This window comes from Anguilla anguilla, chromosome 3 (genome assembly GCF_013347855.1).
Source record: "Anguilla anguilla isolate fAngAng1 chromosome 3, fAngAng1.pri, whole genome shotgun sequence".
Lineage (NCBI taxonomy): Eukaryota > Metazoa > Chordata > Actinopteri > Anguilliformes > Anguillidae > Anguilla > Anguilla anguilla.
Window position 1 is genome coordinate 37,303,033 of NC_049203.1, and position 17,439 is coordinate 37,320,471.

Sequence of the window (17,439 nt, forward strand, 5' to 3'; positions counted from 1 at the left end):
CCCATTTTTCTTTTTCTCCATTCACTTTGTGTGAGGTACTTAGTGCTCTCCTGGCTATTGATACGAAGAAGTCCACTGGAGAAGATCAACTTGACCCATATTTTATTAGGCTTTCTGCTCTTCTGATTGCAGTGACCCTAACTCATATTTTTAATCTCACTATTCTCTCCAGTGTTATCCCTAAGGTATGGAAAGCTGCGCACGTGCTACCACTCCATAAGGGTGGTGATCCTAGCGACCTTATTATCGCCCCATTTCTAAACTGTCCTGCTTGGCTAAAGAGGATCTCTCATCAACAAGCAGCATAAAGCCTTTCTCACTAGGTACTCCATTCTGAGCAATCACCAATCAGGATTCAGAGCTGATCATAGTACAATTTCTGCTGCAACTCTGGTGATAAATGACATAGTGACCTCTCTAGATAATGGACAACATTGTGCTGTTCTTTTTGTGGATCTGTCTAAAGCATTCGATACCGTCAATCAATCCACATTGTTGCGTAGGCTATCCTCTATTGGATTGCATCCAACTGCTTGTAATTGGTTTGAAAACTACCTATCTGACAGGTCTAAATGTATATTGTAGCTGCTGATCATGTTCGATCCAAGTTTCTCAATATAACTAAAGGTGTTCATCAAGGTTCTATTTTAGGTCCTGCATTATTTACAATTTATATAAATAATGTTGTTTCTTATGTAAAGAGTTGTAATCTTCATCTTTATGCAGATTACACTGTACTTTACAGTTCTGCTTCTACTGTATCCCAAACTGTTGAAAATCTGCAGCTCAGCTTCAATACCTTGCAGAAGGCCCTCTAGATCTCAAACTAGGTTTAAATTCAGACAAAACTGAATACACCTGGATTGATGGAAACCTGAATTTTAAGACTCATATTGATAAATTAATTTAAAAACTACGAGTGAGACTTGATTTCCTTTGCAGAAATAGATCTTGTTTCTCATTTGACAGTAGAAGAAGGATTGTTGAGGCAACATTCCTTCCAGTACTTTATTACGGTGATATAATATATAAACACACTGCTGCTTCCACCTTAAAGCCTTTAGACTCCATCTATCATTCAGTCCTACATTACATCACTGGAAATAGGTACTTTACTCACCACTATATGCTGTATCAGAGGGTGGGCTGGCCCTCCCTTTCTCAGAGAAGAGACCAACATTGGTTCTTGTTTTTATATAAAGCACTTCTCCAAAAGCTACCTCCGTATATTTTATCTCTTACTGAATGGAGAGTTGGAGCCTATCAGGCTCGTTCTCAGGACTGGCTGATTCTCCATGTGTCGCAGGTGTACTCTGAACTGGGTAAAACTGCATTTAGATATAGTGCTCCTGGAATGAGTTGCAGTACACATTAAAGCTGAACTCTTTGATTACCATGGGTCAATTCAGGACCCTGATTAAGAAACTGGCAACCTTTGAATGTAAATGTTCTGAGTGAATTGAACTGTTTAATTGTTTTAATTCATGTTATTCATTTATATTTTATGATTGATTTATTTATTTTTCATCAAGTTAATTTTCATATATTCATTTTATCTCTTGGAACCTTAAGCTTTTGTCTGTTAGTATGTTTTTTCTTTTGTCATCAGGGCTCCATTGAAAAAGTGGCCCAGAGTCTCAATTTGATTCCCTGTATAAATAAAGGTTGCACATTAACAAAGCGTAACTGTATTATTATTATTATTATTATTATTATTATTAATAATAATAGTACTAATAATAATAATAATAATAATAATAATAGTAAGGGTGGCACGGTGGTGCAGTGGGTAGCACTGTCGCCTCACAGCAAGGTCATGGGTTTGAATCCGGCCTGGGCCTTTCTGTGTGGAGTTTGCAGGTTCTCCCCGTGTCCGCGTGGGTTTCCTACGGGTACTCCGGTTTCTTCTCACAGTCCAAAGACATGCGGGTAGGCTAATTGGAGACTCTAAATTGCCCATGGGTATGAGTGTGTGAGTGAATAGTGTGTGTGCCCTGCAATAGATTGGCAGCATGCCCAGGGTGTATTCCTACCTCTCACCCAATGCATGCTGGGATATGATTCAGCACCCCCCATGACCCTGCCCAGGATAAGTGTGTATAGATAATGAGTGGATGGATAATAATAATAATAATAATAATAATCATAACAATCATAATAATCATAATAATGTGTCTCCATTAAATTGAACAAAGTACAGAACAAAGACACAAGAAGGTAAATAAAAATACAATAACACAAAGGATAATGAATACAACATCAATAAAAGGATAGGTAGAATTAAAGATAATGAAAGATAAACAGGTATGTCACAGATAATTAAAAGCAAGCTCATGAAAGTGATTTTTTAATTGCTTACGTTTGCTGGTGTTGTGAGACTGGGTTGATTTAAATGGAGAGAACTGATACTGAGATTTCCTTCGCTCTGTTTTCCCCTCTCCAGTGTCTAATAACCAGCCAGGGAATCAGCCCTTGCTCCACATTGACCAACAGCACCGCCTCCCCCACCGCAGACAGCCCCTGCTCCACCCTAAACAGCAGCGCCGCCTGCCCCCCTCTCGGCCGCTCCAGCCCGTGCGGCACCGTCACCAGTCCCGGCTCCACCCTCGAGAGCAGAGACAGCGGGATCATCGGTGAGTGTTCCATCTGTCCTCAGTGCTTCCTCTGCAGCTCCCACTGACCCTCATTATCACCGGCTGTGACCAGCCACCTGACCCTCGCCACCGGTAACTAACGTCCCCCTACGCTTACGGCCACCAGTTCCGTGCACCATACCCCCCTTACCAAATATCCAAACCGAATTTCCCAACTGAATTTAATTTTGAATATTCTTTAAGACTTGCAGCCTTACACCAACAAACTCTCAAATAGTTTCTTAATGGGATGGTTGTAAAATGGTTATTTGGCTCCTTTGTGAGAGCACCCTGTAAAACCTTGATGGTAATGGCTGAAATGCAGCACATATGTTCAGGAAAATTGTATTTGTCCTAATAATACACATTATTAATTCAAAGTAAAACATTATATCCTGCAATTAACCCTGTTAATAATGCATTTAGTGTCCCACCATTCACCCTGTAAGGAATACATCCAATATCCCACAATTCACCCGGTAAGTAATGCATCCAGGTTCTCACCATGCACCCAGTTAATAATACATTTAATATCCTATTGTTATCCCTGTTAGTAACAAATGCAATAGCCCATTTATTCACTCTGTTAGTGATACATTTAATATCCCTTTATGAACCCTGTCAGTAAGACATGTAATATCGATCCTGTGATAAACCTTGTTAGTATATCCCATTTTCCTCCATTAGTAATACATATAATATCCCATTCTACACTGTGTTAGTAATATGATGTCTCATGATTCACCCTGTTAGTAATACATATTACTGTATATCCCATTATTAACCATGTTAGTAACACTAACGCAGTCATTCACCCTCTACTCATTACCACCGGTGCTAATTTATCCTCAGTACACTGTAGATATGGTATATAATGTACTGTAGTCTTGTCCTTATCTGTGGTTCCCAAACCCTCCGGTAGTTCACAGTGCATTAAGTTTCTTTCTCTGTTGAAGAGCCAATTTGTCTCAGGGTTCCGGTTTGTTCTCCCATGTCAGTTAGGCGGTGTGCAGCTCGCCTCCTTATAGCTTGTGACAGAGTTTTACCAGTGTGCAGTAGTAGGAAGTGTGCAGTGGCTGTGGCAGTGCTCTCGCTGTACTAACAAGGGACGAGGTCAATTTACTGAGTTAATACAGTACTAATTCCTCTGTCTGTCTTGACAACAAAAGGTTCTGTAGACAGAAAAGTGCAAGAGTTATTTCAGCTTTCCATTATGTGTTAAAAAGATTAGATTTTAACAGGATGTCTCTGGTAAAGAGGTTCCGGCCTTTTTCCCCCAAGGCTGTGTCTGTTTGGTTCCTTTAATTTTCATCATGGCTCCTATTCATTTCTGACAAAACTAGGGCATTGCTATCTTCCTTTTATTTCTTTCTGAGTTTTAAAAAGTAGGACATCAGGATTTTTGTATTCCAAATTACTTTGTTCCAGGTAAGAATGTTAGAGTTGGCAAATTAAGAAAATAGCTGTTTGTGCTCTCTCTCTCTTTTCTCTCTGTCTCTCCCTCAAAATTCAAATTCAAATGAGCTTTATTGGCATGATGTATATATATATATGTACATATTGTGGAAGCATGAGTACGACAGACAATAAACAAATGAACAGAATACAACTTTGTGTGTGCGCGTGTGTGTGTGTGCTATTTGTGTATGTTAGATTGTGTAATGTCTCTCTCTCTCTCCCTCTCTCTCTCATAGTAAGTTGGTAGAGACAGAAAAAGTGCCTTGTTGTATTCATAACCTCCACTGCTGACAAAATTAAACACTTGTGACTCATATTCCTGGTCTCCAGTGCAATATCACGGCTGATAAATAATGCATGGCAGCTTTGATATCGTATTTGCGATAAGAAAGCACCCTGTAGTTCCTGAAGCTGCTCACCATTCAAGTTGACAGAGAAAGATTGCATATTGTATGTGTTTATTGATTTTTGCTTATACTTAGGCGGTATTTGCTGTAGGTATTGTATGTCATGTCAATAATTGAATTTAATCACTTTGGAAGTCACTCTAGATAAGAGCTTCTGCTAAATGCCCAAATGTAAATGTAACTGAATTAAAATTCACTGAATTCAGAGATTAACTATCTGATACACTATATAAAATACTCAAAGGTATGGGTAATATTATTTAAAAGGATAACTACCATCCTTCCCCTTTGCACACGACTGCTACATTCATTGCCAGGAGGAATATATATCAATTGAATTAGGAATCAGTTGTGCGATTTACACTGACACTCCCACCCTCACATTGAATTGAGAGAGGAGAGAGGGCTGATGAACATGAGTAAGGAAAGGGAGAGACGGGAAACAATGTCTACAGTGAGACAGGGAGAGGACCTGCTTTGCTGGGTGAATTAACATCTCAGTGCACCTTCTGTGATGCAGGACCCAAGTCTTAAGAAGGTCCAGTTCGCAGGCGTAGGATGTGTGGTGATAACCGTTGGAGAATGTTCCACCAGCGAACATTGTTCTCATTTAAGGGTCATTTCAATGACATTCTGTACTGTACGTGGTGCTAATCTTAGATCTTAGCAATGTTATCAATGTCGTCCTGCCTTTGAACCAGCCGATGTTGAGGGAAGGGGTGGGTGGGGGGGGGGGGTTAATAGTTGCTTCAAAGATGCCTTAATCTTCTTGCTTTATAACTGCACCTGTGTGGCTTGGTGTACAGACTATGTTTTGACAAGTAAGAAAGCCTGCAGCTGTTATCCTGGTAGAAGCCAGAGGCACAAGGAAAAGTAAATGAGGTGGTTAGACTGGAGATCAGGCCCAGCTCTCCGCCTTCCGGAATGAGAACGTACACCTGGCCAGGCTGGGAGAGGAACAAACTTTCATAGATACTTCAGCAGGGAATGCCTTAAGCGCTTACAGGCGACCGTGTAGACAAACTGTCCTCTTTGTGCACAGTTGCAATTCCGTTGTTTGGAAATTGAGTGGGAAGCAAGTTGTCTACCTGTGGATTCACCGGAGACTTCTGTGTTGATGTAGTTTCTTCGGGTTTTGCCTTTCAACTGCCTCCCTTAACTACATTATGAGTGAAACTTTGTCTTAAAATGGCAGGAATGAGCTAAATGCGGAGGTGAATAACAGTGCAGGTCTGTCACACCTTTGTCGGTAAGCTTTGACTCATCAAAAAATAGAAAAGGTTGAATGGTTACTACGGTGAATGCATAATAAAGCAGCGCTCCAGGCCCCGTGCCTATCGCAGCACCAATATGCATGTGTAGAATGCACATCAGCATGATTGCTTTTCATTTATTAATAATACATTTCCTGTCGTTTAGCTTCAAAGAGCCAGTCAACACTTGTCCAGGCGTTATATTTCAATGCGGCTCATTATGGGTCACTTAAGGTGCTAATCAGGTCTTTTAATGAAGCAGAAAGTAGAAAACATTTCAGTGCACATTTGTATGTGTCACTAATCAGTTGAACTTTCCCTTTGCTTTAGGGTGGTCATGAGCTCTTATGCATATATTTTTGTTAAAGTAACAAAGAAAAGAAAGTCTGTTAATCAGATGTCAGGACTATTACTTACTAAGACCTGGCAATTCATTTTTGTCCCCTACAGGGGACATAGGTCTCTGGTCTTAATGTCAAGAACTATGTAGCCTGCTATGATGACAACTACGCTACAAAGGACATTCGATAAAAATAAAAGAAAATATATTTTAGAAATTATTTTCACTGCAAAATGTTTCTGTCATCCAAGACATAAAAATTTGAATAATTGAACTCCTTTTTGGCTGGATCTCAGGATGATAACCGAGCACCAGCTTTATGGTGTCGATGTCTGTGGATAACCTCAGCTCCCTGCTCTGTCGCACAGCCACAGTCACCAGCTCCTCTGAGAATGACGAGCGCGGCGGCTCCAGCCTGGAGCGGAGCAGGGATGGCGGCTTGAGCGACCGTCGGCGCCATGGCCCGGCGCACGCCTCGCGGACAGAAGCCTGCTCCCCCGTCGCCGAGGAGGACCCCCCGGGGCCCGCGGAGCTGCCGCCCGGTGGGGTAGACGCCGCGCCCGAAATGGCGCATTCCCCGACGGAGGGGCCCCTCCCCTACGCCACGCACAACTCTTCAGGCCTCGCGATGCCGCGCCCTAACTCCGTTGCGGGTGAGTGTGTCGGCCGTGCTGTAAAGATCTGCTCCAGGCTCTGTGACAAAGGCGCGATAGGCATTGATGGGGGGTTCAAGCTGCTTGGTCATGACAGATTTTTATTATGTCATAATGCTTTGGTGACACCTTTTTAACCTTTTTAAGTAGCGTTTCAAGTTGATTAAAATGCTAATTTTAATGTGGTGCAGTGCAAAGGAGAACAGCCACAGCAGTTAAAAGGTGAACTGTGACTCTTTATGGTTCTGGTGTCGAACTTGGTCATGGAGAGCGACAGTCTGCTGGCATTTGTTGTTACTCAGCAAATAATCAGTTAATGCAGTTGATTTCACTTTTAACTCTGTTAACCTCACCTGATATCCTGGGTCTGAATTGGTTGCTAATTTATGGTGAAAATAGTTATAGACCCTGTAACTCTCCAACCCCCAGTTCTAGGTCCAGGACAAACCCTTTGTAAGCAAATCTAACACAAAGGGCATTTGATTGAATTCTTCACCAATGAAGTAAATTAAATGTATTTTCACAGCAATGCGCTTTATATGCCATTGGGGTGATCAGTTCTCTTCTTGAGGAATAGTGAGGTTCCCCTCTCTCTTTCCTGCTCAGTTTCTGACATTGTCCCACTTTTGTAAGGAATGACCATAGTCCCAACTGACCTAGACCATATATACTACATTTCCAAAAGTATGTGGCTACTTCAGCCACATCCATTGCTAACAGGTGCATAAGCATACAGCCATACAATCTCCATAGACAAACATTGGCAGTTGAATGGGTTGTACTGAACTTAAGATAGGATGCCACCTTTCCAACAAGTCAGTTCGTCAAATTTCTGCCCTGCTTGAGCTGCCCCAGTCAATTGTAAGTGCTGTTATTGTGAAGTGGAAATGTAAAGGAGAAATAACAGCTCAGCCACGCAAGCTCAAGTGTGTAGCGCGTAAAAAGCATCTGTCCTTGGTTGCAACACTCGCTATAGAGTTCCAAAGTACCTCTGGAAACAACGTTAGCGCAAGAATTATTCATTAAGGGCTTCATGAAATGGGTTTCCATGGCCAAGCAGCTGTACACAAGCCTATGATCACCATGCTCAATGCCAAGCATCAGCTGGAGTGGTGTAAAGCACACAGCTATTGGAATCCCCGCAGCCATGTTCCAAAATCTACTGGAAAGCCTTCCCAGAATAGTAGAGGCTGTTACAGTGGCAAAGGGGGTCCAACTCCATATGAATGTCTATGGGTTTTTGAATGAGATGTTCAACAAGTACATATGGGTATGATGTTCAGGTGTCCACATATTTTTGGAAATATAGTGCACCGGCGCACCGCTCATAGTGAAAAAAACTGAACATAGTGCTTTTCCTCTTTTTAAGGCATGCTTTCTGTGAGTGATGATGTTTGTGTGGTTTTTCCTTAAGAGTACAGGTAAGAGAGGTTAGTGAGGTGTCATGATCAGTCGATAAGGACAAAGCCGTTGCCATGCTGCTGTTTGTTTGGAATGGAGAGAGCAGGAACTGCCCAGTCCTGATTATTATAGTAAAATGTCTGTTTCAGTGGAACGCCTGACTAATTCTGTCATTGTTTATTTGCAATCATTAAAGTGGCTGAACTCTGTGACCAATAGAATGCGAGCAGCAGTGTTAATTGTGTTTGTATATTAATCAAATACTGTAATAAACAGAACAATGGTTGCCTCTCATACACTCAAATTTAGATTTCTTGTGACAGCACAGAACAGCTCTATGACTAGACATTTAGTTGCAGTGTTTTTCACTGTTCATGCATTGCACGTAACAGTATTTTTTACTGAATGCTAATAAGCCTGTAGCCTTGGTAAAAATGAAAAAGATTTTAATTTTGATGAAAGGAGTTGCATCCTTTCTGTTTCTGTAGTGTGAATTAAATTATGTGATTAAAAAAAAAAAAGAGAACAGCATTACATTGAAAACATAACTCAGTTTAGTTGCATTGTGAACCCACCAATACTCTGGCCTTTTGCTCAGAGACTTGGCATTATGATGCTGTGTTGCCCCAAGGGACCTGAAATGTCCACTCCTCTGATTTTATGGTGGACAACAATAAACTCCAAGCCAAAAGACAAGGGCATTGATAACACAATTTTGGATTACAACACAAGGATTGGATTACAACACAACACAACCTCTGTTTCATTCAGGGAAGTTGACCTGAATGTGCTCATTCACTTTTAGATGCTACATATGAAACAATTTCTCCCCTAAAATGGAGGGACTATGTATATAAAGGGCTGTAATCCCTACATGAATCACTGCATATGGATGGAAAGACTCTTAAATTAAAGCTGAGTCGACAATTTAAGTTTATATTTGTTGGTTAATTTCAAAACCAATGTGCTGGAGTACAGAGCCAAAGCAACAAAAATTGTGTCACTGTCCAAATACTTACAAATTTTGCCTTGTTAAAGGACGGGAGAGCTGTTTTTAGCATATAACTTGAAACCTTGTAATAAGATGAAAAATATTTCTGTTTGGTTTGCGAGCTGTTTACTATGTAAACGGATGTTTGGGTATGAAGTGGTAATGATTTTCTGTACAGTAGGAGTAAGCTGCTCACGTCCTAGAGAGACACACATTAAAGACTCCCAAAGCTAGTTTCATGCATAAACTGTTTACCTCACAATCAAACATGCATATCTAATTGCAACTTGAAATTGTAGGTTGTCTGGATTATTTAAAAAAAAAAACTTTTTGAAATAAGCACAAAATGAAGCTTTTGGAAGTCTATGCCGAGCTTACACAGTAAAACGGCGTTTTATAAGGCTTATCTTTTAATGTACTTTTGCTGGGTTTTATTTCCACTTGTTGTATTTCACTTCAAGGAAAGGCTTGGAGAAAAACCAAAGCCAATTGCTTGAACACAGCTGCCCTGGATGTGTACTTTTGCCTCTGTGTGTACTGTATTACAGCACGGAGCGCGCTCTCTCACTTTTTGACTATATTTAGGATACAGCGCTCCTCGGCCTCTCTCGATGTGCAACGCTGAGCAGGATCTCTCATAGTTTTAGAGTTATAACCAGATGTAAGTCAAGGACAGTATTTCTGGGTAACACAAGAAATGTGGCACGATCGCTAACACATGCTAGCTTTCCCAAGCCCTTTTTTAAAAGGCTGCACGGCAAATCTGTTTGTTTATCCTCTCGATCTAATCAGATAAAAATGAAGACAAAACACAGCTTGATGCACTGGTGTGCATTAAGTAAGACTCTACTGGAAAACATGCTGCTAGCAAGAACCAATTCAAGACAATATACCCAATTCTGTCAGTAATATTTCTAGGAGAAGCTCTGCTTCGACCTTGTCTGCCCCTCCGCACTTACAGGGACCATTTCCTTCAGCAAGAACAGTGCTGCCAGTATATTGCCCTCTTATTGTTTCTACTACCATGTTGCATTTGTACGAGAAGCATAACCACTTTTCCGTGAGGTGTCATTTGTTGTGTAGTTGTTAGTACAGAAAAATTGTAAGTAAGCCATCACAGAAAAAGACAGAAAAAAGCCACAGGGTTCCACAAAACTGGTACGACTGCATCAACATAATTACACTTCCCGCCAAAGAAAGTTAAATAAGAACAACCCTTAATTAAACCCAACAACAAAATGCTTAAAAAAATCAATAATTATTTAATCAATTTTATAAGACAGACTTGTATCTGCATATACACATGCATACACAGACACATGTAGAAACATGCAGGCAAACTTGCACACACATAGATACAAGTGTACGCGCACCCACACACATGTGCATACACACACACACACACACACACACATACACACCCACAACAGAAGCTAGTCTCTCATTGGACTGGTCCCTCACTGAGGATATTCTTCAAGAATTACGTTTTTCTGTGACCTATGTTTTTGTAAGCCCATGGAAAATCTATAAAAATATGTTGTTTCAGGAGTTGTATTATAGTTCAGCAGGTTGCATTCCTCATGCCAGTTTATGTAGTGTTTTTCATGGCTGTTGGTTTTTAATCTCATGAACACTGTTTCTTATGTACATTTAAATCTGAGTTAGTGGGCTGTGAAACTGGAAAAAGGCCATGTGAATGGGCATTTCTCTCAGATTTATTCATGCAAAGCTTCAATACCATGGAAAATGAGAGGCTGGTAGGCTTACGAATGTAATATCAAGCAAAATGTTGCCTGTAACCGACTCCGAAGCTAATATCTTATGCGGAACCTCTCGAGAAGAGATTTGCAGAAGGAGCAGAGCTTACATGGAGTAAAAGGTCTGAGTGTATGACTAAAGGAAGCGTTGTTACACATGACTTTGAGCCATTAGCACATCATTGTGGCACATTATTCACTATCCACTCCAATGGAAATGCCCAATACTGTCCCACTCCAGAAACAGCCCTCTATTGACCCACTCCACACTGTGGAAACAGCCCACTATTAACCCACTCAAATCATTTTAATCTGGATGTAAATTTGTGAAACATAATGTGTTTTTGAAAATGACATATTACATCTTTAATATTTACTTTATTTAATTAAACTGAGTGTAAGTGCTTGATTGGTAAATGGCTTATACTGGATCATGTCCAGCAAAACACTATGATTAGGTTTATGTTTTCAGGGAGCTGTTCTTGCTTCCCTTTAAATTCAGTCTGATGTTTGTACACAATATGAAATTCTCTTCACATCACACTATGCTATGTCAAGCAGAAAGGGTGATCCCTGACTATCTTATTTTTTTAATATCACCTTCTTATCAATCTGTTTTTTTTCCAAGTCGAGTGAAATTACTTCTACTGTTAATAGAGATGGTCCTTAACCGAAATTTGAGTTTATTAAATTCACATCACCACCTAACAGCAGAAGGCAAGGGATGTACATTGGTCAGCTAAACAGACTGCTCTTTGCTCTGTCAATATTGTTGTGGGTCAATATTGTTGCAGTGGTTTCACAGTATCAGTATCCCTGTGTTGGCATGGCGGGATGGGACTAAAGCTGGTGAGTCTAAAACAATAATGTGGTGAACAAAATGCTTTAAATCTATGTTGGCAGCAATGTTGTGAATCGGATGCATGGGACTTTAAAGTTATGGGATCAGAAGACCTAGAAAGTTTGTGTCACGTCATGTTCATGGCCCAGTAAGACATCAATACATTTGAAAAAAACCCAGTTGAATGGTTTTCCTGTTCAAATGAGGGAAATAAATGCTTCTCTGCCGAGATGAATCTGGCTTTTGAAACGTGGTGCAGACCGCGGCGCGGCTCCGCAGGCGTTTCCACGCCGACGCAGGCGGCTCGCAGCGGCGCGGAGTTTCGCGGGGCGCGCCATTGTGCCCTGCAGTCACGTGCACGGAGCGCGCAGGTGGCCTCCGCGGTTGGCGCGCGCTCTTTCCTGCGATTCAGGTCTCTGGCGGCGCGGTAATCGCTCGCTCCATTGTGTCGGCTCAATCGCTTCCTTTCCTCCGCCGCTCCACAGTTCTCCGGCGCACGTGTCATTTTTCGGTTTTTCCTGTTTTCTTTTTATTCTCTCTAGAAAATTTCAATTTTGAAAATCTGTTTATCAACCTGTATAGTGTTCTAGAAAGTAATTTGATTGATTGGTTAGTTGGTTGGTTGGTTGGTTGGCTGGTTGATTGTTTTGGTTCATCAGGTTTCTTTTTAGGTCAGATTTTCTGTGATGAGTATCAGGTTCACAGTGGCAAGCAGGGCACCATGCAGTATCAGAGGTGTAAAGTCCAGGGGTCACAAAGTCCTGCCAGGTGTTTCTTCCAGCCATGAACTCAGCAAGCTGTTTTCACTAATTAGGTCTACCTCCTGGCTGAAGAATTGTGCTACTTCCAGGTGACTGGAACAAAATATTGGGGAGGACTTTTACTTGCTGAACCTGGATTTTCCACCTCTGCTCCTGATAGGGGCTTTATTTTCACCTTCCTGTGCCCTTCATTGTTCTACAGGGACCACCAAACTCTGCCTCTCTCACATTCCCTGAGGGCTGCCTAACTGGGAGTTATCTTTCATAAAATGCACATAGCATTCTTCTCTGTGGAAACAAAACCAAGCAAAAATCTTATTAGATAAGAAGTTAGTTTTGCATCTCTGCTTTACATTTTATTAGCCTTAGAATATCCATCCACATTTTGCATAGGTTAATTTCCAATTGGTTATTGACTTTTTAAATAAAAATTAAAATATATTTCAGACTCATTTTAAATGCGTATGTTAAAGAAATGTTGGATAAATAGTTCTCATATTTTTAGGGAACAGTTCTATCATTTGTGAATTGCATATTAGATTTGATTCTTGGTTTGGATCCCAGTGTTCCCAGTTCAGATATCCCCAATGTAGACCTGTGGTGCACTGCAACAATATCAGCACGGACACCACAAAATAAAAACGGTCAATAAAGGGATTTATTTATTTAGATGCAGAGTCATCAGTAGATAAATGATTGCAGAAATCTGACGTTGACAAGGCAACAAAAGCAAAGTTAACTTCAGAATAGCGAAAATTAAGGCAATCCACTCCCTCCCATCTGGTTCGCATTCACAATCCAATACACCCCCTTCCCCCCCTCCCAGTTTTTGTCATGTCACCACAGATGACCTCAAAACCGAGGGGAAACACTGCAGGGGTTATGAAATTCTTGTTCCTGAGATACATTTTCTACCTGAAGTGACCTAAGACTCACCTGCCCTCTGGAAAATATAGTGAGCAACAGCTTTGATTCTTTTTACTTTCTCAAAGATTAGAAAACTCCAGACAGATATGTGCTTCAGAAAGTCCCTGATTAGAGAAGTTTACAGCAGGTGCAAGATAAAGAGTTCCACAGCCATCGATTGGGTCCAATTTGGTGGAGCCAATTAGTTTGTGACTCAGTGCTGCTCAATGATGAATTCAGACCCAGAGAAATCCAGCAGAGCACATAATCTCATAAACACTCTGCATACACCACTAGTGAGCCATCTGCTTCTGTTTGCTCTTCTGGCCTTAAATGCTAATTACACCAGTTACAGCAGGATGTTGCATGGCAATAGGCTTGCAACCAGCGGGTTCTGAGTCTGAATCCCACATTGGCCATTGTCTTAGACCAAATAAAATATTGTTACAATATAAATATGTGGCAAGAAATATGGGCCTGAGGAAGAAATAAATGAATATTTTGGCAGTGAAATGGCACTCTGAGAGATAGCCATTTTCTGTGTAAAACAGGATGTATTCATTTTTGCATTTATGTGTACCACTACTTTGCCAGGGGGACTGGGGACATCAGTTTCACTTTCCAGCAATGATTTATTAATTTACATATCTGGATTTGAAAGAGGAAGTGGAAATTTACTGGTATTGAATTTCTAATTGAATAGACTGTCATTTGTGGAAACTAATTTGTTACAACTGTCATCCCTGTGTGCTGTCCTGTTGGACAGATATATGCAGCGCGCCACATGCAGCATTTGCACCATGTGGTAGTGTGGTCTTGGTCTAGGCTCAGCACGAGTGCATAGTCATGACTGACTGCATCAGCTTCAGACAGCTACAGGCAGGGGGCATAGCCTGAGCATTGTGTGTGTATGTCTGTGCCTGTGCATGTCTGTGTGCCATTGATATTCCTCAGCGGGGTGAACTAAACAGGACAATATATGTATTATTTATACATCAGCTGGCATAGACATAGCGTGCTATATACATATATATATATATATATATATATATATATATATTTATTTGAACACACACACAACAAGCAAGCAGGTTGCTTGTGGTGGTCAGTGCTGGAACAGTTTCTCTTTATCTGTATTTGGTGACGTGCCAGATTTCTATTTTTTTGTGGTTACCCTTTGATGTGGGGATTGGGTCCATTTGAAGTGAGAACCGCCAGGTTACTCCATCTGTGTGGAGTCCTGCTGTTGAAATCAGAGTTGTGATTGGCTGCAGCCCTGGATCCTGCTGTGTCCTGTGTCCACTGACAAGCACAAAGTTTACACACTGTTACACATATGTGCTGGTGTCATGTCATCAGCAAGGTGAGCAATGTTTTTATTATACATTACGGTGAAAGCAGAAAGTTGCCATACTGCTGATGTGCTGGAGAGGGGGTAATTTTTCAGCTCCATTTACTCATGCATTGGCTATTAAGTGTCTAAGGGATGTTAGCTTAGCTATTTTGCTAGCTGAAGTTGGGCACGATCTCTGTCTCACTCATCTGTGCATCCAGGCTCTGGCACTGCTGTTAATTATGATGCAGTCGTTGTCTCATTGTCATTATCCAGTCGAAGAGATGGAAATATTTTCTGGTTGAAAGAACTCTTATTCTTTCTCCACATTAAAACAAAGAATGAATCTGTAATTTCCATACATTGACTCAAAGGCTCATTTTTTTGATTTTCAATCAAAATCATTACACCCCTGCTCACTATGCAATTGCACGTTAACTAGCAAATTACTCTGCACTGTAAAAAATTTTAATGGAGCTACACAATGTAAGCAATTTTTCACTTTGATCTATGGTTGTTTCCCAACTTCTGTCAGTGGAGATAGCTAACAAACAAAACTCCCTTGTCTTAAGCTTGCTATAGTCTCATTCTGTGCACCAGGGCGTGAATATGATGGAGCTGCTGATTCAGATAACCTTACTTATTTTCTTATTTTCGATCTAATTTTCAACCCCCCCCCCCAACTCAAAAAAACAAAAACAAAATTATGGATTAGTGTGATTCATTCTCTTGCAAAATTTAGAGTTTCAGGTTAATCACATCCTTGCTCATTTCTCAAACAATAGAAATTTCTTTATTTGGACTCCTTACAACTCTTGGGAATAGGGAGAAAAAAAACTTGGTTGAAAAGGAGCGTAGTTGTACGGCAGAGAAGACTTTTATTTCCAAGTTCGTCAGAGTTTCCTGGTGTGATGCGCTGAAGAGTGTTCTGCTTTGCAGCTTGCTTTGACGCCTTATTCAAAGTGCTCCTAATGCTCTGCACCTCGTGGATGTGCAATTTCACATTTGAGTAGCAACTCTGAGCGATTGCCGCCGCCTTTTCCCCGGCTCTGCCCGCTCGGCGTGGAGCCGCTGCGCGATGTGATCTGAAGCTAAAGATTTCGATTTTGACGACGCGCCCGGCGCTTCGGCGGGGGTGCCAGTTTCACCGAGCCCGCAGCGTGAGAGAGAGCGAGAGTGCAATCTCCAAGCGGCCAACTGATGTCTGCATGGGGTTTGAATGATGTGCCGAAGCACGATCAGTCTGGACTTTCATTTCATCCCGTTCCCATCCCCCTACCCCCCACCCCCACTCTCTTTCTCACTGTCCGTCTCTTTTGCTGTCTTTCTCTTTCTTACTGTCTCTCTCTCTCTTTTTATTTCTCTCCCTCTCTCTGTTTGTTGGAAGGGGAATGTGACAGTGGCAGGAGAGCCATCGATTAATTCTGCTCAGTCTGACTAGTGCAAACTGTAATCATCCTTTTTGAGGGAGCTCACTCAAGCTATTCCAGCTTTTACAGGGCTCTGCTTTTCCCTTCTCTGTTCCTTTCCTCCCCTCTCCTCTCCGCTTTCTCTGCCTACCCTATTAATCCTTGGAGGCTTGCTCTCTATCGCTCTCTGTCACTCTCTCTCTCTCTTTCATTCTCTCTCTCTCTCTCACACACGTACGCACACACACTCTGTTTCCCATCCTGTCGGGAAGGAACAGAAAACCGTCCTCGGCGGTTCATTTGCCGAGCGCTGATGTTGCGGACGCGGCGGCGGCGTCCTCGCCCAGCCGCTGCCGGGTCAGATTAGGAGGCGCGCTGGCGTCAGCCATGGACGGAAGCGCCGGCGCGGAACGTTTGTTTAGGTATCGCAGCGGGCTTCTGGAAGGGAATTCTCCGAGGCTTTACAAAGTGCCGTCCGCGCTGCCGGTCCTCCTAATGAACAGCGGTGTTAAGCGCCTGCCTCCCTCCCCGTCTCTCCGGCTCTCCCGCTGCCTGTAAGTAGCTGCTTTTTGAGGGTGTTGGTGGGGGGGGGGTTTGGGGGGGTTGTTGGCCTGGGCTCACCGGTTGGGAGACCCGTCCCGAGGATTATGGGCAATTAAAGATGCTGGGTGTGCTGTGTGTTCTCCCGTTACGAGACCCAGAGGAGGACTCACTGCTGTGGGCAGCCAGACTGCTCCGTTCAGCGAAATAAAAAACAGTGGAAAGAATGACATAACTTTAATAAGCTAAACATGCCTGCTTAATCTCCCTGTCTCTGGAGAAGGATTGATTAAGAAAACATTTCACTAATTTAATGAGCCAGGTCACTCCCTTAACTGTCCAATGGATGAAGTAAAGCGGTGAGATTTTTGTTTGATTAGTATAGAGGCCAGGTCCTAGCAGGGAATTTGGAATTTGCAAATTCATATTCCAGAGCAATTTATATAGCTTTTTCTTTTTTTTGTTTGATACATGCTATCAATTTATACAGCTGGATATTCTGCTTAAATTCCTTGCTCAGTAGTAGTTCTCTACCTGGGAATAAACCCTGTATTTGAATTGTTAGCCCAGTTCCTTAACAAATCCCTTGGTAGATGCTGGGCTTGCGTCGAGGGAGCAGAGGTGGGGTTGAGGATTAAGGTAGATTAATGCACTACTAGATTTTGCCATCAAGTCTCCAAACACTTCCTCTCATAGTGTGATTGCTGTTCTAGTCTGTGTGTTTGCTGTTTTCAGTAGCTCTGTCACACACTACTT

The 17,439-nt window shown here is 41.8% G+C and overlaps 1 protein-coding gene across 3 annotated transcripts in view; it reads left to right on the forward strand.

Moving 5' to 3' along the window:
- Positions 1-17,439, forward strand: part of LOC118222984 (protein TANC1-like) — a 150,305-nt gene that overhangs the window by 78,991 nt on the left and 53,875 nt on the right. For 2 of the 3 annotated variants that reach the window (XM_035409004.1, XM_035409006.1), the window contains exons 6-7: positions 2,444-2,633; positions 6,460-6,744. In XM_035409004.1, the coding sequence (XP_035264895.1) occupies positions 2,444-2,633; positions 6,460-6,744 (475 nt within the window). Of the gene's footprint in view, positions 1-2,443; positions 2,634-6,459; positions 6,745-16,135; positions 16,698-17,439 lie in introns of those variants that run through there. The other variant, XM_035409007.1, reaches the window with a different exon arrangement.